A 27,323-nucleotide genomic window follows, 5' to 3' on the forward strand; every position below is an offset into this window, starting at 1 on the left:
GGCAGAGTCAACGTCAATCTGGCCCGGCGCCGCGGAGACAGTCACACTCGCCAACGAGTTCCTGCCACGTCACAGACCCCGCCCTCCAGCTTGCTGCGGACTCCGCCTTGCGTCGCTGACCCGGATCTAAAGGCGCTACGCGGCGCTATATTCTGACGTCACTTCCACTACAAGGATGGCGGCCCAGGGAGCAGCTGCGGCGGTTGCGGCGGCGACTTCAGGGGTCGCGGGGGAGGGCGAGCCCGGACCCGGGGAGAATGCGGCGGTCGAGGGGACCGCTCCGTCCCCAGGCCGCATCTCTCCGCCGACCCCGGCGCGCGGCGAGCCGGAAGTCACCGTGGAGATCGGAGAAACATACCTGTGCCGGCGGCCCGATAGCACCTGGCGTGAGGGCGGGGGCCCAAGGCCACGGGGCGGGGCCTAAGGGCGGGGCGGGGCCTGAGGGGGTAAGAACTCGGTCTTTTGGACTTGCCCGGGCGCCGCCTACAATCCCCACCGGCTGGGCTTTAGCCAAATTCTTCATTCTGTGTTTTAGAGCTCCCGTTCCACTTTCTTGCCCAGTTTTAGGCTTTATTCCCGTTTTTTGTTAACCTGCTTCCTCACTGGTCTCCTTTGTGTCTGTGACTTCCTCTTCTATCCATCCCCTACAGCCGCCAGCGGAGAGGACCTCCCGGAACACAAAAACGAGCTTCCCCTCCCTTCTATTTTTTTTTGGCGTCATTTCCAGAATAAGCCCCAAATACCTTAGAATGGCCTTCGTCTTTGTCACCTTTCTGTTTTTTAGCACCCCTAGCAAAGGCCATTGACGGACCAGACCACGCTCTTAAGACCATACGCCTTTTACCGCTGGCTAGCCCCACTCATCCTTTTAGCATCATATCCCCTGTGATGCCATTCTTGACTCCCTTCAGGCAGAGTGAGTCGTTCTCTTCTGTATATTCCTGCAACATTTTCTTCATACCTGAGCTACAGTATATGTACCGTTGTGTTGTCATTGTCTGTCTTCTATCAAAGTGTGAACTTCTGGAGGGCAGGACCGCTCATGATTCATCAGTGTATCTTCTGTACCCAGCAGCAACCCAGCTCAGGGCCAGACTTGCAGTGGTTGCCTTACTCATTTGTTGAATGGTCTGCCATTTGGTGCTGTACTGAAAGCTTATCACCATTTGAGGGAGGTACTGTTATCCTTATTTACAGATGAAAGCGCTGAGGCTCAGAAAGCCAAAATAACTTGTTCAGTTAAATATAGCTAGGAAGTGAGGCTGTGTGAGTCCACAACTAGCTCTCATGGCTTCTGAACAAATGAACGACTGAGTATAGTAATACAGACCTTGAATTTGGAGCCAGACGAATTAAATATTAAATATTAATTGCTTAAATATTAGTGCTTATTACTTTTCAAATAGGTGAACATAGGTAAGCCTCAGTTTCCTTGTCTCTAGTATAAGAATAAGAACCCCAATCTGGCCCACCTCAAGACAGTGATTGAAGGGAGTGGCAGAGGTGAACAGATGAGGTTAGCTTCGGAATCTGGCCTCAGAATCTGGCAACCTTCCTCAGTGTCACTCGTTCCAGGCCCGTTTTCTTTCTCGGTGATCCTAGCCTTTTCCCTTCACAGATTCTGCTGAAGTGATCCAGTCTCGAGTGAACGATCAAGAGGGCCGAGAGGAATTCTATGTACACTACGTGGGCTGTGAGTGACTTAGGGTATTTAGGTCCGGGTGCGGGGGTGGGGGAGAACGCGCAGGGGCAGCACCCTCATGACCTATCCTCACAGTTAACCGGCGATTGGATGAATGGGTTGACAAGAACCGACTGGCGCTGACCAAAACAGTGAAAGATGCTGTGCAGAAGAACTCAGAGAAGTACCTGAGCGAGCTGGCCGAGCAGCCGGAGCGCAAGATCACTCGCAACCAAAAACGCAAGCATGATGAGATCAACCACGTGCAGAAGGTCCGGATCCCTTCCCTTCCCCAGTGCCCTCCCCTTTCCCGGGTCCCGCCCCTTCCCCGGTCCCTCCCCTTCCCTTGAACCCTCCCCTTCTCCTGGGCTCCCAGAGGCTCAGCGTCTTCTCTGGACTTCCTTGGGTCCTGGTGCCACACCCACAGCAGATCCCATTGCTTAAGCTCCTGCAGTATATGGGGGACTATCTACCTCCTCCCAGGTGTTCTTCACAGATGAGAAAACTGAGGCTCAGAGAGGGTGAGAGCTTGGCCGTAGTCTTGTGGCAAAGAACTGACACAGCTGGGACCGGAACTCAGGCCTCTTGCCGCTTTTATGCCCCTCTTGGCTGTGCCACATTGACAAACGGACATGAAAGTTCCAAGGGAAGGAAGAGAATGAGTGATTTGGGGGTAGTTGCAATCGCCAACCCTTGTGCTGAGTGCTGTGCCTGGATAAGCTCATCAGGTCCTCTGTAACAACTTAATGCCACAGAGCTAATTAATTCTTTTTGAGGAAAGCAGGAAGCAGACTCAGAGAGGTTAAGTAACTTGCCCAAGGTCACACAGTTAGTATATAAAAGGGTAGGCTGAAATTAGAGTAATAATGGCACATTTATTGGCTTGTGAGCCACAGTATTAGGCTAAGTATTCTAGAACATGATCTCATTGAAGTTTCACAGCAACTCTGTGAGGTAAGCTTTATATCCCCAGTTTATAAGGGAGGTGCAGGTAGTTTTAGGAACCCAGTCAGGAATTAGATATGCCAATTAGATTGTTCTAGTTTGGGGCACAAGCCCTTAGCCTTGACTTGGAAATATCCTAGAAACTCCTGCCATTTATTTCCAAAGCTTGGATTTGGGGACTTCCCTAGTGGTCCAGTGATTAAAACTCTGTCCTTCCAATGCAGGGCGTGTGAGTTCAATCCCTGGTTGGGAAACTGAGATCCCTCATGCCTCTGGGCTAAAAAAATAGAAACAAAATTTGGGTTCTTTTCTTGAAGTCAGCCTGCCCCTGGGGGGTTTCTTTTCTCCCACCCTGAGCCTCAGTTCCTTGATTTGTGAAATGGAGTGTGCAGATGAGGAGAGGCTTTATGGAGCTCTCAAGGCACCCAGATTTTTGTTGTTTTCACCCAGTGCAGTTGCATCCCGAGCACTCCTTTTGGGTTTTGCAGCAATGGTTTGCAGACTGTGGGGCACAGCTATTAGTAGATTGCCAGATGAGTTCAGTGGGTTGTGGTCATTTAAATTTCAAAAATGGAAGAACCAGGACAAGGTACAAACTATCAAAGTGTATTGTCCTTTAATAAAGGTAAGTTGAGAAGCTCTTATTTCACTACGAATATACATGTGTGTATACACAGACTGCCAACTGGTTAACTGCTGGTTAACTGGTTAACTGCCAACTGGTTAACTGGTGCTGTCATTTAAAAAAAAAATTATTTTTAAATGCTTTGAATTAGAAAGATCTCTCACCGGGGATTCCTGGTGGTCCAGTGGTTAGGACTCGGCGTCTTCACTGCCATGGCCCAGATTCAGTCCCTGGTCAGGGAACTAAGATTCCACATGCCATGTGGCGAGAAGAAAACCCGAAAGATGTCTCTAAAGCGTCATCTAAGGCAGCACTGTCCTACTGAACATCCTGCGATGGAAATAGAAATGTGCTATGTCTGTGTTGTGATACAGTAGCCACTACCCACGTGTGGCTATTGAGTACTTGAAATGTACTGAGAATTGAATTTTATTTTGAATGTAATGAACTTAAGTTTAAGTAGTTGCTTGTGGCTAGTGGCTACTTTATCCCACAGCACAGTCTGTTTGCTCAGCTCCCCAGCCAGGTTGCCCTGGTAAATTAAGTGTCAAAGATGTCCCTCTAAGCTGGCAGTCAGCATGGTGAATGACCGTGGACCAGTGGTGGTCAAAGAATGAATAACCAGCGAGTTACTCAAAGAATGAATAATCAGCAAGTTAACCAAAGAATGAATAATCAGGAGTTAACGATCAGCAAGGTTCTCCTGGGCCTCATTAATGTTTAATTCTAAATAAATTTACAGCATTTATGAAAAGTAGTGTTTTTGTAGTTCTTTAACCCATTTGCAGAGGAGGACTGCTTTTGTGAATTGGGAGATGTGTTTTAAAGAGGCACATGAGGAGGAAAAGCTCCCTTCCCTCATCTGTGCAGGGGTTTGGCTTTGGTGTTGGGCAGACCGGAGGCCCATGCCCCACTCTGCTGGGTCCCGGCTCTGGGAGCCCACTTCTCCGTGCCTCAGTTTCTCCTATGTGGTGTGGATAGTGAGCACTCCCATCTCAGGCTCGAGCTGAGTAACGCCTGTGATGTGAGCACTTGGTACTTGGAATAAATGGCAGCTGGCTAGTCCCCAGGGGCGAATGAACTCACTTCGCCCTGTTTACTTCTCTGTAAAGTAGAAGTAAGAACATTGTGGCTCCACATTGCCAGAGGGTTAAATGAGGCCATCCGGGTGAAGTGCTTGGTGGAGAGGGTTCTGGGTAAGACACTGGCTCCTGTGTCCCTTCTGAACCACAGGGCAAGGCTGCCATCTTCTCTGGTGTAGGTCCCAGGCCTTCCTGGGTCACTTGTCAGGCTGGCCTTGGTTCCCCCTTCAGCCTCTGGCCTAGAAACTGGGCAGGCTGTGATTGCCACGTGAGTTATATCCCTGCCTTCCAAAGACTTGGAAAATAGGGAAACCAAGGGGGGAGACAGTGGGTACTGTTGTTGAGTGAGGCAGTCCTGACCTGGGAAGGAATGTATTCTGCCTCAGAAGAATCCAGTCAGACCTCCTGGATGGGGTTGGGGAGTGTGCTGGGCCTTCAAAGACAGGAAGCACAGTAAAAGCAATGACACGTGCTCACTCGCCAAGCTCTGCCTCGTCAGGCACTCTCTGGCTCATGCTTGGTACCGGGCTGAGTAAGCGTTTTCTGGCAGCTGTAGAAGAGGGAAGGACGTGGAGGCTGGGGGGAACTGCATGCTCAAAGGCATGAAGACCAGAAACAGGAGTGTCAACAGCAGAGCAGGGTTGAGCTGAGACGGAGGGCTGGGGATCCCCAGAGGCCTTGTCAGCAGCTGTCCAGACCTGACATGGTGGCAGTGGCTCTTCGGGGTGGGGCCAAAGGAGCCAATTCCAGAGATGACAAGGAGGCAGAGCTGACAGGACGTGGCCATTATTCAAATGCCAGGCTGAGAGAGGAGGAGGAGGAGCCTTGTGAGCAGGCTCATTATTGGTCTGGGGCAGTTGGCCCAAGGATGATGCTTCCCAGTGAGTTGAGGCACCCAGGAGGATGAACAGGTTTGCAGGAGGAAAGGCCGAATTCCTTTTGGGACACCTAGGGCCCGCTGTGCCTGTGGGAGGGGCCTCTGGGAGCAGTCCCACTTGCAGGAAAGAGGTCCAGGCGCATTGGGGTGTCCCTACCGGCCCTTGATACGGGCGCAGAAGACCAGACCTATTATTTCCTTTCTCTCCCAACAACTATGGAAGAACTGAATTGATCCGATTGTAAACACCGAAGCTCTTCGCAACCTAAGGAGTGGAGCCAGGCCTTCTGATCCTAGCCCTGTTCATCAGGCAAACGGTCCAGACTTGAGCATCAGGGGGCTCTGGGATGTGTGGGTGGGTGGGCAGATGGGAGAGGAACTTGGACCAGCCAGCTCCGAAACCAGGTAAAATAAGCTTGCTCGATCTCCAGTTATTGTAGTTCAAGGGATGAGGTCTGGGAAACGGGAGGGGTGGCCTGACCCCTTCTATTCACCTCTGTCCACTGCTCTTTCTCACTCAGACCTATGCAGAGATGGACCCCACAACAGCAGCCTTGGAGAAGGAACATGAGGCGGTAAGTAGGGGGAGGGGTCCTAAGCGGAGGTGCCCCTTCCCTGTTGCTTCTCTTGCCCCGACCAAGCCCTCCTTCCCTCCACTCCCACCTCGCCCACAGATCACCAAGGTGAAGTACGTGGACAAGATCCACATTGGGAACTACGAAATCGATGCTTGGTACTTCTCCCCATTCCCCGAAGACTATGGGAAACAGCCCAAGCTCTGGCTCTGCGAGTACTGTCTCAAGTATATGAAATATGAGAAGAGCTATCGCTTCCACTTGGTGAGGCTGGGCTGGGTCTGGTGCGTGCAGTGGGTGGGCGTCAAGGCTGAGGGCCGCCTGAGACAGTGGCCAGGGGCAGGAGAGACAGGCCCAGAGCCGTAGGAAAAGCTGGCCCGGGTGGAGAGACCTGGCTTCCAGGCCTGACTCTGCCTTGGCTGGAGCCTCCCCACTCAGGTTCCTTTTCTGTGGAGTGGGGACCTTCTGGTGTCCCTGGCCCTCACCACATATTTATCAAGGCCAGTCCAGTGCCAGGTTCCTCTGTGCCAAAGAGGAAGTCAGCACAGCTCCGAGCCATGGGACCACGACACCTGGACGGTTGGAATGCTTGGCCACACACAGGAGCCACCTGGCTGGCATGGTGGTGTGTTTCCCACAGGGTGGATTCTTAGGCAGATGTGTGTGGTTTAGAAAACAGCCGTGTCATGGGTGCTGGCCCTCCAGAGCCAGGCTGAGCTGGACTTGTAATTATCCTGCTGTGTGATGTCATACCAGTTACCTGGCCTTTTACGGGGCCTCTGTCTCTCCATCTGCAAAATAGGATTCATCTCCTCAGATGGTTGGTGGCTTACTTGATATAGGTAAAGGGTAGAGCCCCAGAGTCTCCAACTGGGGAAGTGGAGAGAAGCGGAGGCCTGCTGTAAGCCACACAGGGTGGGATGGGGCGCCCAGCGGGGAACTTTGGGACCCCACATCTGTGCTTCCCCCCTCTCACCCCCCACCCAGGGCCAGTGCCAGTGGCGGCAACCCCCGGGAAAGGAGATCTACCGCAAGAGCAACATCTCTGTGTATGAAGTGGATGGCAAAGACCACAAGGTGAGCCCTTGGGCAGAGTTACTATGGAGATGGGGGACAAGCCAGGCACTTCCTGACGATCCTCACCGTCGATAAAGGGCAGAGGCCAGCCTTAGCGTGAGAAGAGGCCTGTGGGCTTGTGCTCGGCCTGGCACCCAGCCTGTGTTCGGTGCAAAGCAAGCTCCCTAAGGTGCCACCCTCGGATTCTGGGTTTTCCTTCTGTCCCTGAGGGACTTGGCTTCTGAGGGGGTAGCTGGGGGTGGCTTAGGCTCAGGTGATTCTGGAACCCAGAGTGGAGATTGTCCGGCCTCAGGGTATTGTTCAAACCTGCTTTCTCTTTCTGCCTGAATTCTGGTGTTTGTTTTTCCTGGATGGGAACTGCTCTGTGTGAGGTTTCCTGCCCGAGAGCTCTGTGGCTCTGAAGCCAAGTTCCTTGTTCCTGAAGGACTTCAGTGGGGTGGTGTGTGGTCTCTGGGGTCTGCTTTGCTGTCATGGACAACTTGGCCTTTGCCTGGTCAGTCTGGGAGGGTCTCCCCGAGGGTCCCCGATTCCCATGCAAGGACAGCAGAGTGTAAGATGCAGGGGGCTGGCTTCTGAGTGGCTCCGGGCTTCAAATCACCTTGTCACTTCCTCGCTGACCTTGGACAAGTTACTTAAGGTCTTCTGTTCCTCTTTTCTCCTCTTTAAGACAGGAGTCATGCTAATATTTACCTGCGAGACTTGTTAATGGAATAAATGAAGCAGCAAAGTCAAGTACTTAGCCCAGTTCTTGGCACTGAGCAGGGACTTGTAAACACGGGTTTTTGCCAGCCTTGTGATGAATAGCTTGCTAAATAGTCTCACGTGAGCCCCCTGCTCTGCCTTCCTGAACATCAGTGGGGTGGGTGGTGGGGTTGGAGGGGCAGAAAGAGACAGAGCAGACATGGATGTTCTTTCCAGCTCCACCCTGTCCAGCTTTGAGGCCTCAGGCAGTCCCTCACCCTTACAGATCCTCAGTTTCCTCTTAAGCAAAATGGGTCAACAGTGCTGGGGCTCACACAACCGTTGGGTCAAATGAGAGTCCCGCCGGCCCTCCTGACATTGGTCTCTGGCCTGGCATGGCCGAAGGGGTAGGTAGCTTGGACTGTGGAGTCAGGCTCAAGGGTTGTTCGTCTGCAGACACTTACCAACCCCCCAGGTTCACCCTTCGCCATGTGCTAGGTCTGAGGGCACGGCTATGAACAGACAGAACTCACACACCAGCTTGAGTCCTGCCCTGGTGCTCATCAGCTGAGGGACCTTGGGCGAGCCGCTGTCTCCTCTGAGCCTGTTTCCTGAGCTGAAATAGAAGAGTCTGTGTCTCTGAAGATCAAACTCCCCTTGAGCGCTCAGCAGCAGTAGCCGTGATTAGCCCGGCTCTGCTGTGACCTCCTTGAGTGCGCGTTCCTATCTGATTTTCCATATCTTCGTCCATCAGAAAGTGACTCTAAGACTCCTTGCAATGCTGAACACAGCCGTTCTGGTGAGGATCCCACTTTTCACCGGACTGGCACTGCCTACTCGAGCCTGGCACTTGCACCAGGCAGGGTGGCAGCACCTGCCCAGACCTTGATGGAGCTAGGTGGAGGCGTTCTGCCTGACCCCTGAGCCTACTCCCCAACCCCTCAGATTTACTGTCAGAACCTGTGTCTGCTGGCCAAGCTCTTCCTGGACCATAAGACGCTGTACTTTGATGTGGAGCCGTTCGTCTTTTACATCTTGACCGAGGTGGACAGGCAGGGAGCCCACATTGTTGGCTACTTCTCAAAGGTGCTGGGAAGCCCAGGTTGAGGGAGGCAGGGGGTGGGGGATGGATGAACCCGAGTAGGGGCTGAGTCTCCCCGGAGGCCCTGACCACCCACCCCCGCAGGAGAAGGAGTCCCCAGATGGGAACAACGTGGCCTGCATCCTGACGCTGCCCCCCTACCAGCGCCGTGGCTACGGGAAGTTCCTCATTGCTTTCAGTGAGTGATTCCTGCAGGAAGGGCAATGATGGTGAGGGGTGCCAGGGTGGGATGGGACCTCAGTTTCCTCGTTTCTGCCACCACCAGGCTATGAGCTCTCGAAGCTGGAGAGCACGGTCGGCTCCCCTGAGAAGCCACTGTCTGACCTGGGCAAGCTCAGCTACCGAAGCTACTGGTCCTGGGTCCTGCTAGAGATCCTGCGAGACTTCCGGGGTACCCTGTCCATCAAGGACCTTAGGTAAGTCCTTCCAAAGGGAAGGACTCTCCTCCGATTGCCCGTGATCCCCTCTCCTTGGCCTCTTCCAGTCAAACCCCTCAAGTAGACCTCTCTCCAGCATCTGCTCTAATCTGTTTGTGTAGCCAGATGACGAGCATCACTCAGAATGACATCATCAGCACTCTCCAGTCCCTCAACATGGTCAAGTACTGGAAGGGCCAGCACGTGATCTGTGTCACACCCAAGCTGGTGGAGGAACACCTCAAAAGCGCTCAGTATAAGAAACCACCCATCACAGGTGGGTAAAGGGGCTGCCCTAGGGGTGTGTGAGTGGTGGGGGTTAGGTGTAAGGACCTCCAGGAGCCAAGGCCTCCTTTTTGCTGTCACCTGATCCCAAACCAGTCTGACCAGCTCCAGGACTAAGCCTGCGGCAGGCCACTCATTCCTGGGCTTCCCTCCCCACCCCCCCCACCCCCACCCCAGGAATCAGTCTGCCCTTGTTCCCATCTGCAGGTGAAACCTGGCCTGGGCCCAGGGCAGAGCAGCTAGGGTGACCAGCCCAGTCGGGGGAGGGGGTCGGGGGGGGGGCGTCCTGCTTCTCATCCATCTTTTCTCCCCACAGTGGACTCTGTCTGCCTTAAGTGGGCACCCCCCAAGCACAAGCAAGTCAAACTCTCCAAGAAGTGAGTGACCTGTGCCTCTGCTCCTGGACCCATGCCTCCTTGCTCCCCAGCCTGTAAATATGTACAGACCTGTTTCATCACTTTTTTAAATAAAGTGCTGCTGTTGTCCCAGAGCTGACGGACTTCATTCATTTCATGTCTCACACACACACAGCCGGTTGTGCTCAGAACATTTTACTCCTTCTAACCCCCGACCCCAGACGCATGTTGGAGCCCAGTTCCGGTGGGGGCTCAGTCCTCCGGAGTCCAGAAGTCAGGGCTCAAGGGGTGGCATGGCAGCCAATGAGGCAAGATTGGGGCCTTTTTTGTCCTTGAAAACCTGTTGCCCAGAGGCAGCCCCAGGCTTCCCTGGTAGCTCAGATGGTAAAGAATCCACCTGCAATGCAGGAGATAAGGGTTTGATTCCTGAGTCAGGAAGATCCCCTGGAGAAGGGAATGGCCATTCACTCCCGTGTTATTACCTGGAGAATCCCATGGACAGAGGAACCTGACGGGCTACAATCCATGGGGTCACAAAGAGTCAGACACAGCTAAGCGACTGACACACTTCAGAGGCAGCCCTGGCCCAGAAGAGGGTGAAGTGATGGGGCTCATCAGACAGAGCAGGTGAGGTGCTGAGCCAGTCCTTCTTCAGTAGCCGTCAAGTTGGCCAGTCTTCTAGAAATGGGTAGGGAGCCAGGGCCCATTTTCATAGCTGAGGGTCCTTGGGGGCTCCATAGGAGTCCACAGATAGGCTTGTGGGCAGCAGATGGAAGTGACCAGAGGTTCTAGCCAGTACCACAGGCAATCAACTCCTGCAGTGGAGGTTACCATCCCAAAGAACAATCCAGAAGAGTGAGCTCAGAGTTCAGGATGGTTCCTTGAACTCCCACAGGGTCCTGGGAGGAGGGAGTGACTCAAGTCAGGCCCTGGGCCCAGAGTGTCCCGGGTGGGGCCTAACACGGGAACAGTGTCCATCCTTGGGTGTGATGTGGAGGTCTCGGAAGCAGAGCAGCTCCCAGGCGTGAGTAGCTCAGTCCTCACGCAGTGGGCGGAGGAGCCTCAGGGTCAGGCCAAGTGGCAGCAGAAGGATGGGTCCCACCAAGCCCTGGGCTGGGGCAGAGCTGAAACCCGTGTAGTGGCTGCAGAGGTGGCCATCGGGCTGGGACTCCTTCATTTGGGGCACCACCTGAGGCTGGAGATTTGCCACTTTGTAGTGAATCCAGGAGGCATAAACGGAGGTCAGGGTATAAACACCGGGCCTGTTAGGGGCCCCACAGGCATCACCCCAGCTTACGATGCCTGCCAGGTACCAGCGGCCTGCCACTGGGCAGGAAAGTGGGCCTCCAGAGTCACCCTGAAAAGAAAATCCACACAACAGCTGTCAGGACGGGACCCCAGGCCTTCACCCATCCAGGCCAAGCCCCCTTAAGCCCTCATCTCCCAAGACACGCCTGTCTCCTCCGTTCACCTGGACCCCCTGCATTTACCTGGCAGGCATCCTTGCTCCCGTTCACGTAGCCAGCACACAGCATGTCCTGGTTGATTAGGTGGGGCTCCCCGGGCTTGGCATTGATATTGTACAGGCAGTTACAGGTCTCACGACTGATCAGAGGTACCTCAAGTTGCTGCAGTGGCCGGGGGTTCGGGAGGCTCACTGTGGGGGGCAAAAGATGCTTACCCAGGGTCTCCTGGCCTGAGTCAGCTCCCCTCTGTGTCTCTAGACGTCAGTCCCGTCCCTTACCTGAGGGGGCCACATGGCCCCAGCCAGTGACAATGCACTGGAGGCCATTGGGGAAGGAGGTGTTGGCTGCGGGGAGGCAGATGGGCCGGATGTAGCGGGAGAAGGTAACGGGGCTGCTGAGCTGGAGGAGCGCAATGTCCCCCATGGAGCCCTCGTGGGAATAGGTCTCGTGGGAAATGACCTGGGCCACCCCGCGGACCTGAGTGTCAGTGCTGTAGTAGTCCAGCTGGTGGGCGCCCAGCTTGACCTCGTATTCTTCTATCTTGTTGTCCCTGCAGACAGAGGGGTGAAGGCAGAGCAGCTGACCTTTTGGGTCCCACTCTGTATCCTAGTTTTATCCTGTGATCTGTGACCTCTGGCCTTCACTCCCGACAGATCTTTAACAGGCTTTATTGATACCCCCTAGATCCAACCCAAGAACCCCCAGTCTCTGACCTACATTGATCCTCGAATCTTGACCCCCGCCCCGCCCCACTTCCCCACCCTGCCCCCCACCCCATGGGTACCTTGGGAAGCAGTGAGCAGCCGATAGCACCCACTGCTCGGACACGAGAGAGCCGCCACACACGTGGGTGCCGTGGTGGTTGATGCTGACCTGCCAGGGCCACTGGCCGCGAGCTGCATCGGTACCACCTGTGATACGTGCTTGAGGGACCATACCACAAGAGGCTGCCGGGAGAGGAACGGGAGGGGGTCAGGACCTCTGGAGCCACCAGACCACTTCCTAACCCGATACAGCCCAGGAAGTCTGGTTTGGAGCTTCAGACGTGAGTTCACAGAAGCCAGTCAGGCTTTGTCCCCAGCCCTCAGCTCACCAGTCACCTGCTGTCCTTGGCCAAGTGGCTCATTAAAGGTCTCACTCAGCTTCTGTCCTCTCGGGCCTTCCTGCCTTCCATCTGATCTACTCCTTACATATCTGGCCAGTTCACACCACTGCTTAAATCCTTCCCTGGCTCCACTCTGCCCTTAAGAGAGATTTCAGACCTCTCATGGCACTGCCATCCACTCCAGCCATCCATCTGGACACTCACGTCGGGCCACACACTAGACCTCCAGACTTTTGCTTACTCAGATCACTCCACCTAGGGTAGTCTTCCTCATCCCCACTTCTATTTGAAATGTGAAATGGTGATACTTTGGCCCCCTGATATGAAAAGCCGACTCATTGGAAAAGACCCTGACGCTGGGAAAGACTGAAGGCAAAAGGAGAAGGGGGCAGCGGAGGATGAGATGGTTAGACAGTATCACCGACTCAATGGACGCGAATTTGAGCAAATTCCGGGAGATAGTAGCTAGAGCAGCTGGGCGTGCTGCAAAGGGCAGCACGGGGTTGCAAAGAGTTGGACAAAACTTAGCAACTGAATACAACAACGACAAATTCTATTTGCCTATGGAGGTGGTTCAAATACCAGTCCCTCTGAAGTCTGCCGTCACCCTGCTGGCTGGGATAGGTGATGCCTCAGAGGTCCCAGGGTCTATGCTTCCTGGACAGGGCTGTTTGCATTCTCACTGTCTACTTCAGCCAATCAACTTGGGCGTTCCCTAGGGGCAGAGACGAGGGCAGACTCACATGTCCCCAGTGCTGGGCACAGGACTGGGTACACAAATGGAGTCGTGGATGTGTTGAACAAATGAACAGGACATCTTGGAGCCCAGGGTGTGAGCATCTCATTTCATTTCCAGGGCAGCCCCACCCCTGTGAAGGCCACTGTTTGGAGCAGGACCCAAATGCCCTTCACAAAGTCACCTTCTCAGGTGCAGGGAAAACCACCCAGGTAGGCTCCTCCTCGTCTCCTCATAAAAAGGACAATAGATACCATTTAGAGACCAACAGTTCAAGCAATGCCAGGCCCTGAAGGGGCTTTCACTTCCTTTATCTTCCTGACTCCTCAAGCAGCCCCAGGAGGTAGACAGAACTGACTTCATTTTATTTTGGCCTGCGCTGCATGGTCTGTGGGATCCTAGTTCCCCAACCAGGGATCAAACCGGGCCCTTGACAGTGAAACCACAGTGTGCTAACCACCGGACCACCAGGATATTCCTTCAAGTTCATTTTAGAGGTGAGGGGACTGACCGCGTGAGACATAGCCGGTACATGGTGAAGCTGGGACTGCCAACGAGACTGACCCTTGGTTTGTTCCCCTCAAAACAACCCACCTTTGGGCTCAGACCTGACTTTAAATCCCAGCGCTGACACACACTGGCTGTGTGCCGTTGGGCAAGTCACTTCTCTGCCCCTCACTGTCTTAAAGATTGAGGCTATCGTCCCCACCTCAAGTGCTACCAGGGACCTAAATAAGACCAGGGGAGTGGACGAAACAGCTTTGCAGAGGGTCAGGTGCTCCAACGCTCCATGGAAATCTGAACCCTTGGCCCCACCCCTCACCTTCCCCTCCCCCATCCCTCCCGGGTGAGCCTCACCTTCAGCTCCAACGGCTCCTGGAAGGAGAGAGAAACAGGGAGGGGTAAGCAGGGAAGCCTCTAGAGCTCAGACCCCAGGCCCCACCCCCCCAGTCTGCAGCTTCTTCTGGAGGCTTCCCCATCCTCTACCCCAGCCCCAGGAGACCAAAGCTGGGGAGACAGGCCAAGAGCCAGTGAGGCTGAAGACGGGGGTTCTTGAGCCCACAATAAGGGATGTACCCCCGAAAAGGGTTATACCCTTGGCCCCAGTGGACTCCCCTCCTCTCCTTCCCACCCTCCCCTGCCCCCTGCTCCCCGCCCGTGCCCACACTCACCTATCCCATTCTGGAATAATCCAAGCAAAAGCACAGTGACCACAGCCCTCCCGGCCATGGCCGAGGACCAGGTGCCCTGAGCACCCAGGGGAAGGGTCCTCACAGGCCAGAGGTGGGGGGTCAAAGGCGAGCTCCAGGTGTCGGGATCGCGGAAGGCAGGAGAAACAGGTGTCCAAGGCTGGCTTCGAAGGCAGGAAGTGGGCGCAAGGGAAATGTTGGGGTCTCTGCAGCCAGGCGGTGAGGACCGGTCTCCAGACCGCCCTGGGTACGCACCGACCTTCCTTCCGGAGTGGCAGCTCCCAGGAAAGGGTGCCTACCTGTCTGCCCCGCCCCTGGCCCCGCCCCCCTGCTCAGCTCCGCCGGCCTCTCTCACCAAACTAGGCTGTGTGTGTGTGTGTGTGTGTGTGTGTGTGTGAGAGAGAGAGAGAGAGAGAGAGAGACCCCTAGGCTGTGTGTGTGGTAGGCGGGAAGGTGGGGGAGCTGTTGCTTAAGCAGCCCCAGGCAGGGCTGGAAACCTGGATGTCTGGATTCCTGACCCAACTGCTCTTGGGCCCAGGTCTTTCAAGTCTCCCATACCTGTTAAGCCCCCTCAGGGCCCGGCCTGGCCTCTGTTATTTTAGGCCATTGCTCCCTCCTTCCCTCCCCTCCTGAAGCCTCGTGTCTGAGCCGCAGGACACCCGGTTCTGCCCCAGGGCTAGGGCTCTTTCAGGCCCTACTGTGGAGCCTGCAACCTCATCTGCATGTGGTGAGGTGTGGTGACATGTCCGGGGATGCTCATCATTCCATACATATTTATTGAGAGCCTAATGTGTTCCAGGTACAGGAGACAAAGTGGACATCGTCCTGCCTTCCCTGAGCTCATGGTGAAGTTGAGGTGACAGACCTGAATCACAGGATGACACAAGCAATTACAGAATAACTTCAGGCGAGGCTGGAGATGGAGAAAGAAGCAGGGGGCAGGGGGCTGGGGGGGGGGGGGTTGCCCTGGAGGCCATTGACAGGAGCCCAACCTAGGCTGGCATCAAGAAGGGCTCCTCAAGAAGGTGCCTTTCGAACTGAGACCTCAAAGGGTTTTGAGAAGGTGTTAACAAGGCAAAGATGGGGAAGGGTGGTCCAGGTGAAGGGTCCTCAAGTGGAGGGTGCAGGGGGCCCATGTGCCTGGCCTGGGGAATCAGGTGCTTCCTCTGTGACTGTAGAAATTCAGGCAACTGGGAATGTATGTTGACTTCAAGCTTTAGAAAAAGAGAGCCCCACTTGCCCACCTTCCTTCCCTGAGACAGGCATCTGGCTCTCTGAGCCAGGACTTTAGGGCCCAGGCTGGAGGGCAGGGAATTCCTTGATTGGGAAAGGGGATTAACTTCCAGCTTTCCTGTAGGTCTCCCCCTACCCTCTGCCTAGTCAGCCCTCTGCTGCATGTGAGTGACTCAGCCATCTGCAAACGGTGACTCCAGCCGCAGAGGTGCCCTCACTGGGGGTAGCCCCCATTGCTACCCTTAGCGGCTGGTTTCCACCCCAAGCAACCCTCCTGCCCCATATGGGTCTTCTTTTGCTTTTATTCTGTGCTAGAACATCATCTCCACTAGGGCTTTCTCCTGACTCCCAGACCATGTGTTCCCCACCATGCTGGGAGCATTTCATGGGCTTGTCAAGGTCCCAGCCATGTTGCTCCATGGAGTGCGGGGATCATAGTTCCGTGATCAGGGATAGAACCCACACCCCCTGCAGTGGAAGCACAGAGTCCTGAGTTAGCTGGAGTTAAGCAGGAGTCAGTAGTTAGCAGGAAACGTGGTTGAATTAATATAGGGAGCTACACTGGCTGTGGCTTCCCTGGTGGTTTAAGACAGTAAAGAATCTACCTGTAATTCGGGAGACTGGGGTTGGATCCCTGGGTTCGGAAGATTCCCCTGGAGGAGGAAATGGCAACCCACTCCAGTATTCTTGCCTGGAGAATCCCATGGACAGAGGAGCCTGGTGGGCTATAGTCCATGGGGTGGCAGAGTCAGATACGACTGAGCGACTAACACACACAGACACACACACACACACACACACTGGTTAGTTATGGGAAGAGGCTGTGAGATGTACAGATGAGGGACTCATGATGGGGTCCAGACCCTGGGGGCTTTGGGCAGGACGTGGTGGGCCCTTGAAGGGTACAAGCGTGGTGTGTGCACGAGGACTCCAGAGGCATACACTCTGGGACACCATTCATCAGGGTGTGTATATGGGGGAGGCTCCCTGTGGGTGCAGAATATGACAGACAGACCCTGGACTCCCAGACCCCCGGACTCTCCCGCTGACCCTCACCCTCAGTCCTTCTTGCTCTCGAGGGGGAGGGGCGGCAAGGCCAAGGCTGAGGTGGCCAGCAGGTGTCGGGGACGCTGATTCCACTGGGGACGTGACACACACCCAGCTGGCCACGCAACCTCCCCCGCCCTGGGGCAGGAATGAGGGACAGCTGCCACCTTATCGGAGACACATTTCCTGGTTGCCCACAGCCTGACTCAGAGGCCCAGGAGGGAGAGGCCCAGCCCTGGGGCCCCCCCTTGGCCCCCTCAGCCTGCCTCCAGCCGTGCCACAAGGCCACGTGTCTGTGTTTACATGTTTATTGTCCGCTGGCTCCCGCTGCCCTCAAGAATGCCAGAGCCCGAAATAGCTGGGCACTGAGGCCCAATTAACCGAAGCCGCTGCAGTCTAGGTGGGTGGAGCGCTCCAGAGGTTCTGGGTAAGGGAAGGGGAGCCAGTTGAGCTACATTCCAGCCTCACTGGGCGGGAAGTGGAGGGTGGAAGCGAGTGGGGAGGTGAAGGGGAGGTAGCCCAGGGCCCCGAGCCGGGAGGGGTCAGCCCTCAGCCCTGGATCAGGGGGGTCAGAAGCAGCAGGAAAAGAGCAGCCCGCGGGGAACCTGAGGCCCTGGCCATGTCGGGGGGACAGAGGTCACTGCCTTCAGTGAGCCAGTGGGGGAAGCTGCTGGGGGGCAGGAAAGGTGCCTCCCCCACAGTCTGGGAGATCCAGGCCTCTTCAGGGCCAGTGGCAGCAAACAGCTCCCGGCTGCCTCGAACAGCCATGCCCACGAGGACCCAGGAGCCGCCCTCAGTCTGGCACAGGAGCGGAGGTGCTGAGGTCACCTGCAGCAACAGGGCCAAGACCAACAGGGGCCCTTACTCTTCCTTCCGGTCCCCTGCGCCTCCTAGGACCCAGTCACAAACTACTGTTCCTCTCCATCCTCAGGCATCTTGGCCCCTGGTCTCTCCCAAGGTCCAGTCAAAAAGCACTGCCTCTTCCGATCTGAAACCCAGCACCTACGAATCCCCACCCTGCTCTCTCCCTGGCATCCGGCTGCCCAGCACAGCCTCTGACCTGACCGGGCCAGGATACCCAGGCCCCGTACCTCACACCTGTCCTCTTGCCCCTCTGCATACAGGACACATAGAGTCCCAGGAGGCAGAAGGCCTTGATAGAGGCAGTGACAGAGTCGTGGCGTCAAGATGGAGACAGCAGCAGCCACAGGGACTAGAGACAGGAAGGAAGGTTGTCCCAGGCATTGTGACATCCTGTCCCTTCTCGTCCCCAGGACCCAGGGCTCTCACCTCTGTCTTGGGGGTCCTTCCAGCCCAGTACCCAGCAACTGGCCCCCAGGGGGGTACCCCCTGGGTGAAGGCAGATGGGCAAGGCTGATGGGGAGGGCTCCACTCGGGAGCTCAGCTCCAGGAGGGCCAGGGGGGGCCGCAGCCCCAGGTGCCGGGGCAAGCGGATGCTGATGACCAACCGGGACACCTGGTGGCTCTGGGGGAGAGGGCTGGCCCCCGCCCGGCCCAGGTACACTTCAATATAAGGCACCGTTGTAGAGCCTGGCCTGCAGAAACAATGTCCAGGGTCACTTCCTGATCCCCTCATTGCTGATAAATCCTTCCCAGCCCAGGGGAAAAAAGTGAAGTCGCTCAGTCGTGTCCAACTCTTTGTGACCCCGTGGACTGTAGCCCACCAGGCTCCTCCGTCCATGGGATTCTCCAGGCAAGAATACTGGAGTGGGTTGCCATTTCCTTCTCCAGGGGATCTTCCCGACCTAGGGATCAAACCCAGGTCTCTCGCATTGCAGGCAGACGCTTTAACCTCTGAGCCACCAGGGAAGCCCAGCCCAGGTGAAAGGGTGGAACAAATGTCCAGGGTCACTCCACTAACTCCTTCATTAGTCCTCCTTTGAAATCTCTCTTCTGTCTCAAAACACTTCGAACAATTTCCTGGTGCAATAAAAGCCCTAAACGGAGAACAGCCTGCTACTGTCCTTTGGCCCCTCTCCCAATGTCTCCCTCTTGCCAGGAAGACGGGTAACACCCACCTGAGGACACAGTGAGTGGCTGCCAGAACCCAGCCTGGGGCCACGAGGATGCCAGCACAGACGCGCTCTCCAGCGACATGCACCTCTGCCAGCCAGGGCCACAGGACCCCCATCAGAGCTGGCTCTGGCCGCAGGCCACAGGCTAGGGAGAGGAGATGACCCCCTCAGTGGGGACCCCACAGCCGACCCTCAAAGCCCCTACCATGGATCTAAGCACTCCCAGGAGCCCCGAAGCCCTAAAGGCCCCTCCTCACCACCATTCTCTGTGTGAGGGGGACAAGTTTGTGCCTCAGTCTCTTCTCCCTCAGGGCCCCAGTCCCAGGCCAGCTGGTCCTCCAGGTAGGCCCCCCGAGTCACATGGCTGATCCATGGACCGTGGGTCTGCAGCGGGTAGAAAACTCTGGGACGCAGGCAGTCACTGGGGAAGTCTCTGATTCCAGCCAGGAACCAGGTCCCCTCTTCCCGGCACAGCAGGCTCCAATGAGAGTAGTTCTGCGGCAAGAGGGTGTATGTGTTAACAGCCTTTATGCGCGTGTCAGTTGATGAGGGGACATCAAAAGTCCTGGAGCTTCCCTGGACTCGAAACTGTCCCGTATTCGGACATAAGAAATCCCACCTATCTCCAAGCCAGGCTCCAACACTAATCTGAGTAAGAAGGCTGCCCTCACTTTAGGATTCTCTTTAAACCCAAGAGTTTAAAAGTCCCGCCGTCTTGGCGGGTCTTGGCGGCTCCACAGAAGGCTTCCAGGACCAGGCTCCGCCCCCAGCGCGTCCTAGCCCCTCCTTAACCCCGTCTCCACCCCCAGAGCGCGGCTCCCGGTTCACCGCCCCTCCAAGGCCCCGCCCATAGCCCACCCCTCCGTCTTACTCCAACTCTTAGACCCCGCCCCCGCCGCTCACCCAGCAGCTCCCCTCCACCTCCTCCTCCTGGTAGGCAGGGCAGAGCGCCTGAGGCGGCTCTCCCGGCGGCGGCACTGACGCCCCCTGGCGGCCATACAGGCAGTGACACCACCAGGCACCCAACAGCTCCGCCTCAAGCAGCGAGCTGGCTCCGGGCGCGGGTTCTGCGAGAGAAAGGGAGGGAGCCAGCGCTCCCGCCGCGTCCGGTCCCGGGTCCGCCCCGCCCGGCCCGAGCCGAGCCCCAGCTCACCCCCGCGGCCCCAGCGAGCCAGGCGGCAGCGGCTCCCTGGCAGGAAATAGTGTTCTGGGTGGGGTAGACACACTGGCCGCGGGGCCGCGCTCAGGTTCACGGGCGCGCGCAGCTGCAGCAGCGCCAGGTTCGAGGCATCGTCCCACGAGGCGTTCTCGTGCGGCACGAGGCGCGCCACCTGCTCCGCGCGCGGGCGCGAGGGCACTTGCACGCGCCAGTAGTCCAGGTCGCTGGGCGGGCGGTCTGAGCTGATGTGACTGCGGGATGGGGAGACTGGGGACATGGGCTGGATCCTGCAAGCTCAGCTCTAAACCTCCACCCTTGGCTTAGAGTCTGGGTCTCCAGGCAAGATTCTGCATCCCTGACCTGAGAACTGTGCACTCGGCCTCCCTCCCCCACCCCTCCGCCCAATCTTGGGTCGAATTTTTATTGCCCCTTTATTTGCCCCAGAGAGACTAGGACCCCGATTTTTGAGCTGGATCATACACCGCCAATAGGACCCCACACCCCTACCCCTATCCTACCCAAGGGAATGGCTGGGGCCAGTTAGATAGTGTCTCAGACTGAGCAAGAATCTGCCCAAGACTGGGTTTTCACTCACCCTGGAAAGCAACTGGCAGGTGCCAAGACCCAGCTTTCAGACACCAGTGCCCCATAGCAGGGTCTGGATCCTGGGACCATCACCTGGGCTTCCCAGGGCCAGGCCCCTGGCCTCCGGGCTTTCCCACACTCTGGGGGGTGAGAGGCCTGAGTCAGAGGACCTCCTGAACCCCAGGCAGTTTCCACCTGAACTCAAATCTCCCAGATCCAGCTGACATCTAGGGGTCCTGCCTTCCTCACCTGGCAGGGCGATGGTGCAGTTCTCATTCATGGGCTCGGGAAGGCCTGACTGGGCCTCCGGGGGCTGGGTGGGGAAGGCAGGCCCAGGCTCTGAGCCTGACACCTGTTCCCTTATCCATGCCTCATAGGGAGCCACAGCAGTGAAGACTCCGGGGCGGTTCCTCCGTCCACAGCCAAAGCCAAAGCTGGTGATTCCTGCCTGGAACCATCGGCCACCTTCCTCGCAGACCAGGGGTCCCCCAGAGTCTCCCTGATGACAGATGACTCAGTGTCACTGGGTCAGCCCAGGGACCTACCAGCTTATCCTGGACCACCTCACAAAGGTTCTACACCTCTTCTTTTTGGTCCTACACACAGCCACCTTCTCCTGGAAACCTACATTGACTGAGCCTTGTCCTCTGTGATCCCTACAGCTCTAAGCAGGGGAAAGCCTTGTAGAACAGAAAGGCTGATGAGGAACCAAAGCCAAGAGCACCAAGCTAATGCAGTAAAGGCTATGCCTGAGAAGCCTGCCGGTCTCATTCAGAGACAAATGATTCCTCAATAAATAGTTAAAGCCTGTCTTTGGTTTCTAAGCTGTTAGAATTCCTTGTTAAACTGTTAAAGGAAATCAGGCACTTCCCTGGCAGTCCAGTGACTAAGAGTCCTTGCTCCCAATGCAGGGGACCCAGGTTCAATCCCTGGACAGGGAACTAGATTGAAGATCCCAAGTGAACTAAGAACTCGCGCAGCCAAAAAAAAAAAAAAAGTAAATCAGAGATGTCAGCATTCAGGAGGAAGAGGCTGTTAGAAAGGATGATTTGTAGGTAAGTAAGGAGGAAGAACTACAAGAAACAGACATTAAAACAAGGGTTCTGGGACCATTTACTGCTGGAGCATTGTCCCTAAGATATGACTATACTCCAGGTCAGGCATCTCTGTGACCTGAGGAGGGATACAAAGAAAGCTCAGAATTATCCAGATCTGTACTGTCCAATATGATACATGTGTTAGTCCCTGTGGCTATTTGAATAAATTAACATTTAATAAAATTAAAAATTCAGTTCCTCAATCACACTAGCCACCTTTCAAATGTTCAATAATGTATGGGAGAAACCAAGACAATATTGTAAAGCAACTATCTTTCAATTAAAAATAAATAAATTTTTTAAAATGTTCAATAGCTAGTGTGGCTAGTGACTATAATGCTGGACAGTACAGATAGAAAAACATTTCTATCATCATAAGTTTTATTGAACAGCAGCACTGGTCTAGAGGAAGTTGAGTTGTTGGCAACCCTGTTCAAGAGGCAGGGATTATGTCCATAGGCCCTGGAACTTCATAATTGGCTTCTGTGCCGTGCTTAGTAGCCCACTTATGCTGACTCTTTGCAACCCCATGGACTGTAGCCCGCCAGACTTCTCTGTCCATGGAATTCTCTAGGCAAGAATACTGGAGTGGATTGCCATGCCTTCCTCTAGGCAATCTTCCCAACCCAGGGATCCCACATTGCAGGCAGATTCTTTACTGACTGAGCCACTAGGGAAGCCCAAGAATATTGGAGTGGGTAACCTATCCCTTCTCCAGGGGAATTCCTGACCCAGGATTGAACCGGGTTCTCCTGCATTACAGGTGGATTCTTTACCAGCTGAGTTACCAGGGAAGCCCGAACAGAAAGGTCCCACCGGGACGTGAACTTGGATCACTGGATTCAGAGTCCAGAGTGCTCACCATTATACCATGAAACCCCTTTTTGCATAATTGGGAGAGGCCCTGAAAATCATCAAGCCTGAATTCCCATCACCACCATGCATGTTTGAGTGCCCTCAAAAATCTGTGCCATTTGAGGGGCATTTCTGGGGAAAATGGTTAAAATATAGCATGTTTTGGCCTTTAGCCCCTTATCCAGAAAACTCCCTTTTGTGAAGGATTAATTCACTTTTAAAAAGAACTATTTGTTGAGTATCTACTAAGTAACAGGTGCTGTGCCCTAGGCTACGGTATGGGATAATTGCCTGGAGAACCCCTTGGACAGAGAAGCCTGGCTGGCTACTGTCCATAGGGGTGCAAAGAGTCAGACATGACTAAAGCGACTTAGCACGCATGCACAAGGACCAGACCTTGTTCTAAATCCTTTTCGGTGGTGGTTTAGTTGCTAAGTGGGGTCCAGCTCTAAAGATCCCATGGGCTATAGTCCTCCAGACTCCTCTGTCCATGGGATTTCCCAGACAAGAATACTGGAGTGGCTTGCCATTTCCTTCTCCAAGGGATCTTTCTGACCCAGGGATCGAATCAGTGTGTCCTATTGCAGGCAGTCTCCTGCACTGCAAGCAAATTCTTTACCACTGAGCCACCAGGGATCCCCAAAATACTTTTTACATGTACAAATTTATTTAATCATCATAACCTCCTGACGAAGTAGGTAACGTTATCATCCCCATCTTTCTGATGAGAATGTCTGCACAGAGGGGTTAAATAACTTGGTCAAGGCCATACAGCTCATAAGCAATGGTGCTAAGCTTCTAACTGGACATCCACTGCACTATACTGCCCATCAATAAGAGTGTCCATTTGTTGAGCCCCAAGTTCCGTCCATTTGTATTCCTCACATCGATCCCACCCGCTGGCAAGCCTGCCCTCTTTTTGAGGATGAGGTTCAGACGTATGAGAGAGGGAGGAGTAGGCTATTCCTCATGCTGCTTCCTATGGGTTAGGGCTCTGCCTGGTCCTGCAGACAGGTGCAGGCACCTCCCCTCACCTGGCAGGTGTCCCTGCGGCCTTCCGGGTAGCCGGCACAGAGCATCCCCGGCAGTAGCTGGAACGTCAGATTGAAGGGGCCAGGCCGGCTGTAGAGACACTGACAGGCAGCCTCTCCCAGCAACCTGAGCTCCACTTCTTGTAGCACCCAGGGGAGAGGCAGGGGGTCTGTGGGCAGAACCAGAGAAGAAAGCAGTGAGGCAGGGATGCAGCCCCCTCTTCCCCAGGGCTTAGCCTGGTTCCCTCCGGGGCTCTCCTGGACATGTCTGTCCCCATGCGCCATGGCACGACTCAATGCACATGAGTCTGAGCAAACTCCGGGAGTTGGTGAAGGACAGGGAAGCCTGTCGTGCTGCAGTCCACGGGGTCCCAAAGAGTTGGACACGACTAAGCGTCTGAGCAACAATAATGGCTAGGTCCCCGCCGACTGCCTCCAGGACATCGCTGTCTCCTTGCGCCATGGCATTTAAACCCACCATATCCAAAATCAATGTCCCCTCCCGCCCTTCTCTGCTCTTCTTCCGACATCGTCATCGCAGAAATGGCCCCATCAAGGGGAGGGACCCACCTGGTAGGCTCCACCCCCAATCACCCACCTCCCGAGACACCCCCCCTTTTCCACTCACCCTCCTCCTGGACGTCCCCCCAGCCGGTGGCCCAGCAGGCGGTGCCGTGAGCAAAGCGGTGCGAGGAGCGGGGCAGGCAGACGGGCCGCACGGAGGGGCCCAGCCTGGCGGGCGAGGCCAGGCGCAGCAGGGCCACGTCGGCGCCCCGTTCCACGCTGCTGTAGTTGTCCGGCACCAGGATGGCGGCCACCGCGCGGACGTGCGCGCCGTCCAGGGGCCCGTCCTGCGAGTGCACGCCCAGCACCACCGACCACTCGGCCGCGGGCTCCAAGGTCCCGTTCCTGCTCCGTGGCGGGAAGGGGGTCAGGTGGACCCGAGGGAGCGGGCAGACCCTCGTGGGGATGGGGGCTCGGAGTCAAGGAAAAGGTGAGGTCAGCCACCCCGGGAGGGCTGACGTCCCATCTAGATTTAGGGCTGGGGCGATCGGGGTTGAGCTAACTTCCTAAAAGGGGGAGGAGCGAATGCGGTTTGGAGGTGTTGGGGCGGGTAACTGGAAAGATGGAATTCAGACTCGGATAGCTGGTGGGGATAGTTGGCGAGTCCGCTGGCTGCCTTGCCAGATACTCAGAACCCAGATACCCCTCAGAGCACTTAGCTTCAGGAGGGTGGGGAGGCAGGGGCGGCCGAACTTCAAGTTAACCTTGAGTCCGCGGGGTTCAGCTGCTGGTCAGGCTCGGCTTTTTGAAGGAGAGGGACTGGACGTGCGCGAATACTCACGTCACGAAACAGTGAGCAGCCGAGAGGACCCAGGAAGGGGCGATGAGGGAGCCCCCGCAGATGTGGCCCCCGCCATGATGCAGGCTCACCTGCCACGGCCAGGTGCCCGGCTGAGAGTCTGAGCCCCCCACGATTCGGGCAGAGGGCTCGGGGCGACCGCAGTCTGCGAGGGGGTAGGGTGGAGATCATCGCCCGCCCCTGTCCCCCACGCCGGAGGCCCAGGTAACTCAGGACAAAGCCCCATCGCCCACTCCCCTAAGTTTGTCCCCTGTCCCTCGCAGAAAAAAAACCCCAGAAGTTCTGCACTTCTAAGTTTCTGATCACTTCCACCTCTCTATCACCTTTCGTTGTTGTTCAGTCTCTTAAGTCCTGTCTGATTCTTTGCGACCCTATGGATTGCAGCACTCCAGGCTCCCCTGTCCTCCATTATCTCCCAGAGTTTGCTCAGATTCATGTCCACTGAGTTGGTGATGCTCTCTAACCTCATTGCCTAGCCAACCTTAACTTCCTTTAAGATCTGAGGTTCCTCCCCACCCCCATTCCTTACCCAGATCTTCAGGTTCTTCTTGAGTAGGACTGAGAGCTGGGAGTCAGAGGGGCAAAGAGAGCAAAATACTGGTGACCTCCAGCTCTTGACAATGCCCAGCTCCCACCTTCCTGCTTTCTTCTTCCCCAATTCCTTGCTCTCTCAGCCACCCTGCCAGCACCCAGGCTACCCGTCCTATCTTTTCTGCCTCTGCTGGTGATGTTCCCCCAGTCGTACTGCCTTACCTGAGTCCTGGAAGGCTCCCGGGATGGGGCTGATGGCTGGAGAGATGGAGGCAGGAAGAGGCTGGAGACCTACAGTTACGATGATGTGCCCTCCCTGGCTCCCTCCCCACAAACTTTGCAAGTACTCCATCCCCCGACAGCACCCAGACCTCCATTCCCCCTCTTCTCATAGGCTATTCCTCCTGCCCCTCCCGACACCTCACTCCCATCTTCTTCTGGTGTCCTCCTCTGACACCCTACTCCCCTGGTGGACCCCTGGAGTCCTGCTTTCCAGCTCCCCAGAGGCTATGACCCAGGCCCTTTGCAGCCATGCCCGGTCCCCTGAGCTTACCAAGGATCACAAGCCGGAGAAGCAGGTGCTGGGACATGGTCCGTTTGAGTCAGCTGGAGGCACGGCGATGGGTGAAGATCCACTCCCTGCCACACAGCTCCGTCTCTGCCTCGGCACCCCGTGACTCCTGAGGGTCCAGAAAGAGCCCCGCCCTCCCTGGCTGGAGCCCATCTCTGGGAATCTGAGTGGATCTGGGGCTGGAAGGAGGAAGTAGGGAGCCTGAAGGCCCCACCCAGAGTCCTGTGTGCATCTCACATCTCTAGAGGCCCGGGGTGGGGGTGGCAGGCAGAGGTCCTAGCTCTGGACACCTACTGGGTGGGGGAGGGAGGAGCAGAGAACCCCCCAGGGGGGAAGGGGAGGACGGCCAGAGGCTGGGAGGCCAAAGTTCTGGGTCCCTGGTGAGGTAGGACTGCAGGTCAGCAGTGGCCCTTGGGAGAGGGAAGGTGGCCCCTCAGTGGTGTGACTCACCTGAGACTTCATCTCTCTTTGGGGTGCGGCTACCCCAATGGCTTGGCCTTTTATTCTCACACAGCTCTGGTTACTGGAGTTGCTGGCCAGGTCTGGGACGGGAGCCCTAGGGAATTCAATCCCATCCCAACAAAAGGATCACAGATTCAGGCAGCTTGGGGCAGGGCAGAGGATTCTGGGAGGGGGCTGGGCAGGCTGGTAGGGCCCGAAAAAGACTCTAACTTTCTTTGTGTTAGCGTAAGTACTCTCGGGTGTTGTGCCACTTACTTCGTATGACCTTAGGAAAGTCACTCAACCCAGGTACAGTAGGAGTCGACTTAAGAAATACGATGCTTCAAAGAGGAATCAAGGACAGTTTAAGGAAGGAACTAATTTATAGATGCGTAGGCAGGGAACTGGGCAACCATCAGGGATGGTGAAGCACCTGGGGGCCAGTAATATTGGAGAGCCCCTCCTGAAGAGGCAGAGAGAGGGAGCAGATGTTAGACCCGGGAAAGAGAGAGCTGGTCTGTAGGAGAGGACCAGCCAATAGGAGTGCCTCAGGGGAGGAACAAAAACTTTTATCAACCAGTGGCTCAGCAGGGAGGGAGCTGAGGACGGAAAGTCCCCACCTCACTCTTCTCCTATCCTCTGGTCACCTGCCGGCTCCTCCCATTACCTGAAACCTACTGGAAGTCAGAGTGCAAGACGGCCCATGATGTGGCCCAGAAAGGTCACCCTCTGGGGGGACAGATCAGGATGGGGAAGTATGGGGAGTGGAAATGGAGGGTCACACAAACAGTACCCACACACATACATCTATTTTCTTATCAATAATATAAACTAATAATACAACTAACAATACTCTCTTTGTCCAGGGACTTCCCTGGTGGTCCAGGGGCTAAGACTCTGCACTCCCAAAGTTCAACCAGGTTCGAACCCTGTGCAGGGAACTAGATCCCACATAACCCCAACTCTGAGTGTGGATTCTGCAAAGAGTTCTCATGATGCAGCTAAAAGATGCTATGTGTCGCAACTAAGACCCAGTGCAGTCAAATAAATAGATATTAAAAAAGATACTCAATTTGTCCAATTTTCCTAGAAAACAGAGGTCTTCGGTTCAGTCCAGTTCAGTCGCTCAGTTGTGTCTGACTCTTTGCGACCCCATGAACCGCAGCACGCCAGGC

The 27,323-nt window shown here is 55.6% G+C and overlaps 3 protein-coding genes across 4 annotated transcripts; 1 reads left to right on the top strand and 2 right to left on the bottom strand.

Moving 5' to 3' along the window:
- Nucleotides 1-20: 20 nt before the first annotated feature.
- KAT8 (lysine acetyltransferase 8) lies at nucleotides 21-9,836 on the top strand. Of its 2 annotated transcripts, none has more exons than XM_043455226.1 (11): nucleotides 21-386; nucleotides 1,619-1,693; nucleotides 1,778-1,953; nucleotides 5,732-5,785; nucleotides 5,885-6,049; nucleotides 6,773-6,862; nucleotides 8,489-8,629; nucleotides 8,730-8,823; nucleotides 8,911-9,061; nucleotides 9,184-9,338; nucleotides 9,663-9,836. In XM_043455226.1, the coding sequence occupies exons 1-11, from the start codon at nucleotides 176-178 to the stop codon at nucleotides 9,725-9,727; spliced, it is 1,377 nt and encodes a 458-aa protein (XP_043311161.1). In that variant the 5' UTR covers nucleotides 21-175; the 3' UTR covers nucleotides 9,728-9,836. The 2 variants fall into 2 exon arrangements, with proteins under 2 accessions (XP_043311161.1, XP_043311162.1); XM_043455227.1 differs by having other exon boundaries at nucleotides 5,885-5,893.
- Nucleotides 9,837-9,881: 45 nt separating this feature from the next.
- On the bottom strand, nucleotides 9,882-14,514 carry PRSS8 (serine protease 8). Its single transcript, XM_043455232.1, has 6 exons — nucleotides 14,182-14,514; nucleotides 13,868-13,885; nucleotides 11,953-12,115; nucleotides 11,447-11,718; nucleotides 11,193-11,359; nucleotides 9,882-11,059 (listed from the first exon to the last, which is right to left on the bottom strand). The coding sequence occupies exons 1-6, from the start codon at nucleotides 14,237-14,239 to the stop codon at nucleotides 10,736-10,738; spliced, it is 1,002 nt and encodes a 333-aa protein (XP_043311167.1). The 5' UTR covers nucleotides 14,240-14,514; the 3' UTR covers nucleotides 9,882-10,735.
- A 1,653-nt stretch (nucleotides 14,515-16,167) lies between these two features.
- PRSS36 (serine protease 36) lies at nucleotides 16,168-25,726 on the bottom strand. The gene is made up of 14 exons (XM_043456594.1): nucleotides 25,690-25,726; nucleotides 25,359-25,394; nucleotides 24,588-24,750; nucleotides 23,871-24,202; nucleotides 23,246-23,412; nucleotides 20,509-20,758; nucleotides 20,270-20,399; nucleotides 19,669-19,925; nucleotides 19,419-19,582; nucleotides 18,773-19,010; nucleotides 18,519-18,660; nucleotides 17,770-18,035; nucleotides 17,571-17,692; nucleotides 16,168-17,307 (listed from the first exon to the last, which is right to left on the bottom strand). Exons 1-14 carry the CDS (start codon nucleotides 25,724-25,726, stop codon nucleotides 17,029-17,031), a joined length of 2,583 nt encoding a protein of 860 aa, XP_043312529.1. The 3' UTR covers nucleotides 16,168-17,028.
- Between the last annotated feature and the right edge of the window lie 1,597 nt (nucleotides 25,727-27,323).

This window comes from Cervus canadensis, chromosome 32 (genome assembly GCF_019320065.1).
Source record: "Cervus canadensis isolate Bull #8, Minnesota chromosome 32, ASM1932006v1, whole genome shotgun sequence".
Taxonomy (NCBI): Eukaryota; Metazoa; Chordata; class Mammalia; order Artiodactyla; family Cervidae; genus Cervus; species Cervus canadensis.